At 68.2% G+C, this 1,253-nt stretch overlaps 1 protein-coding gene across 1 annotated transcript in view; it reads right to left on the bottom strand.

Annotated features, from left to right (window-relative positions):
• Positions 1 to 701, bottom strand: part of LOC114071312 (ATP synthase subunit O, mitochondrial-like) — a 3,085-nt gene extending 2,384 nt beyond the window's left edge. The window contains exons 1-3 of the mRNA XM_027909119.1: positions 636 to 701; positions 492 to 542; positions 44 to 154 (exon numbers count right to left, since the gene is read on the bottom strand). Coding sequence (XP_027764920.1) covers positions 44 to 154; positions 492 to 542; positions 636 to 659 — 186 coding nt within the window. The 5' untranslated portion in view covers positions 660 to 701. The remainder of the gene's footprint in view (positions 1 to 43; positions 155 to 491; positions 543 to 635) is intronic.
• Positions 702 to 1,253: the final 552 nt, after the last annotated feature.

Here is a 1,253-nt window from a genome sequence, read left to right as displayed (position 1 = left end):
CCTGCTCCCCCACCCAGGGAGCTCTGGCTGTGGAACACCTTACCCACACCCGGCTCAGCTCCTTCTCCACCTGCTCCAGCTTCTTCTGCTTGCTGGCTGCAGAGTACAGGGCGGTGGCATAGCGCCCTTCCAGCCCGTACACCTGGATGGGCGGCTGTGGGGAGAGAGGGGGTGCTGACAGGGGGCACCTGGGGGGCACAGACCCCCCGACTCCTCACCTTCACCACCTTGGAGATCCCCTGTCCCCTGCCACCTTCACCAGCCTGGAAACCCCCCCGACTCCTCACCCTGACCACCCTGGAGAATCGCCCCCCCCCTTTTGCCCCCCTTCATCTTCACCAGCCCGGACACCTCCCTTGACCCCCTCGCGACCTCCCCTCCTGCCCCCTCACCTTGATCAGCTTGGGGACACCCCCCGTACGCCCTCACGACCCCTCCTGCTCCCTCACCTTGCCCAGCTCGACCCCCCCTGCCCCCTCACGCCCCCTCACCTTCACCAGTTTGGACATCGGCCTCGCCGCCGTCGTGCTCAGCTGCCGCACCTGGAGGGGGAAAAGAGGGATAGCGGCGGGGTCAGCACGGCGCTCGGGGCCTGGCATGGGGGACGTGTTGCCCCCCAGCCCCCCCCAGTTCACCTTCACCGCCGCCGCCGCCGCCATGTTGCCCCGCCGCCCTCAGGGTCACCGCGCACGGCGCAGGCGCGGGGAGGCCCCGCCCGGGATGGCGCCGCTGCCGCGGGGCACGCTGGGAGTTGGAGTTCCGGGGGGGCTGCGCGAGGCACTGTCCGCGTGTCACCGACACCAGTGTCACCACCAGTGTCACTGTGCCAGCAGTGTCTCCGTGCTTGGTGTTCCTGTGGTGTCCCTGTGCCCCTCAGTGCCACTGTGAGTGTCCCTGTGCCCACGGTGTTGCTCATTGTCACTGTGACTGCAGTGTCCCTGTGCCGGGTGTTCCCACGGTGTCCCTGTGCCCACGGTGTCCCTCATTGCCCAGTGTCCCTTTGCCCGGTGTCCCTGTGCATGGTGTCCCTGTCCCCACGGTGTCCCTGTGCCCCTCGCTGTCACAGTCAGTGTCCCTGTCCCCACGGTGTCCCCGCGCACCCGGTGTCCTTCATGAACGGCTCCAGTGTGGGTCCTGTCCATGGGGTCACAAGTCCTTCCTGCTCCAGCCTGGGCTCCTCTCTCCACGTCCCTGCCAGGACCCTGCTCCGGGTGGGCTTCCCACGGAGTCACAGCCTCCTTCAGCCATCCCCG

Source organism: Empidonax traillii, unplaced genomic scaffold, assembly GCF_003031625.1.
Source record: "Empidonax traillii isolate 1590-97213 ecotype Southwest subspecies unplaced genomic scaffold, ASM303162v1 scaffold1947:size47630, whole genome shotgun sequence".
Classification (NCBI taxonomy): domain Eukaryota; kingdom Metazoa; phylum Chordata; class Aves; order Passeriformes; family Tyrannidae; genus Empidonax; species Empidonax traillii.
This window is presented reverse-complemented; position numbering and strand designations above follow the sequence as displayed.